The sequence below is a fragment of the Boleophthalmus pectinirostris genome, unplaced genomic scaffold (genome assembly GCF_026225935.1).
Source record: "Boleophthalmus pectinirostris isolate CB_2022bp ecotype Guang Dong unplaced genomic scaffold, ASM2622593v1 HiC_scaffold_1792, whole genome shotgun sequence".
Classification (NCBI taxonomy): Eukaryota; Metazoa; Chordata; class Actinopteri; order Gobiiformes; family Gobiidae; genus Boleophthalmus; species Boleophthalmus pectinirostris.
The window spans coordinates 21,346-22,399 of NW_026571132.1; the positions used below are offsets into that span (position 1 = coordinate 21,346).

Below are 1,054 nucleotides of genomic sequence, written 5' to 3' on the forward strand. Positions count from 1 at the left end.
GTGTGTATCTGTGTATGTGTGTGTGTGTATCTGTGTGTGTGTGTGTGTGTGTATCTGTGTGTGTGTGTGTGTGTGTATGTGTGTGTGTGTGTGTGTGATGTGTGTGTGTGTGTGTGTGTGTGTGTACTGTGTGTGTGTGTGTGTGTGTGTGTGTGTGTGTATCTGTGTGTGTGTGTGTATCTGTGTGTGTGTGTGTGTGTGTGTGTATCTGTGTGTGTGTGTGTGTATCTGTGTGTGTGTGTGTGTATCTGTGTGTGTGTGTGTGTGTATCTGTGTGTGTGTGTGTGTATCTGTGTGTGTGTGTGTGTATCTGTGTGTGTGTGTGTGTATCTGTGTGTGTGTGTATCTGTGTGTGTGTGTGTGTATCTGTGTGTGTGTGTGTGTATCAGACTTGCCCTTTTGTCTTCAGTCTCATAGTTCGTCTTCCAGCTGCTGTTTCTCTCTGCGCCTCAGTTCAGTTCAGACCTCAGGGGAAGTTACAGGGACAGGATCTTGGAGAGACAGAAAGTTTTAGACATTGTCACGAGGAGATTCAGCTGGATAAACCTCTGTGTGTGTGTGTATGTGTGTCTGTGTGTGTGTGTGTGTGTGTATGTGTGTCTCTGTGTGTGTGTTTATCTCTGTGTGTGTGTAGTTGTCCGAGGCTGGAGGACCTGCCGGCGGAGCAGTGGACTCACTCCATCGTGAGGAACGCCCTGAAGGAGCTTCTGAAGGAGATGAACCAGAGCTCGCTGGCCAAAGAGTGTCCCCTGTCCCAGGTACCACTCCCACCACAGACACCAGCACCAGAGCGAGCGCGGCCACACTCCAGGCTCCACCCACTCTGGCTCCAGTTCACTTTTATTAAGACTCAGTCAGTTTGGTCTGAAGACAAATAAATTTGCTTCTTTAACTATGAAAGATCATTTGTTCTGTCAGATTTAGAATTTTAAACAGAATTTTTTAACTCTGAAAAAACATGTTTGAATTATTTTTTTCTTAATGGCAGTTGATGAAATATCAGTATATGTGCACGTTTTCAAAGTGTTTAACGTTCAATATAAAAAAAAACAAC

General features: G+C 45.0%; 1 protein-coding gene across 1 annotated transcript in view; it reads left to right on the plus strand.

Moving 5' to 3' along the window:
- LOC129408870 (DNA-binding protein SATB1-like) overlaps positions 1-758 on the plus strand; it is a gene marked incomplete at its 3' end in the record, with an annotated part of 3,388 nt that extends 2,630 nt beyond the window's left edge. The window contains exon 4 of the mRNA XM_055153175.1: positions 635-758. Coding sequence (XP_055009150.1) covers positions 635-758 — 124 coding nt within the window. The remainder of the gene's footprint in view (positions 1-634) is intronic.
- Positions 759-1,054: the final 296 nt, after the last annotated feature.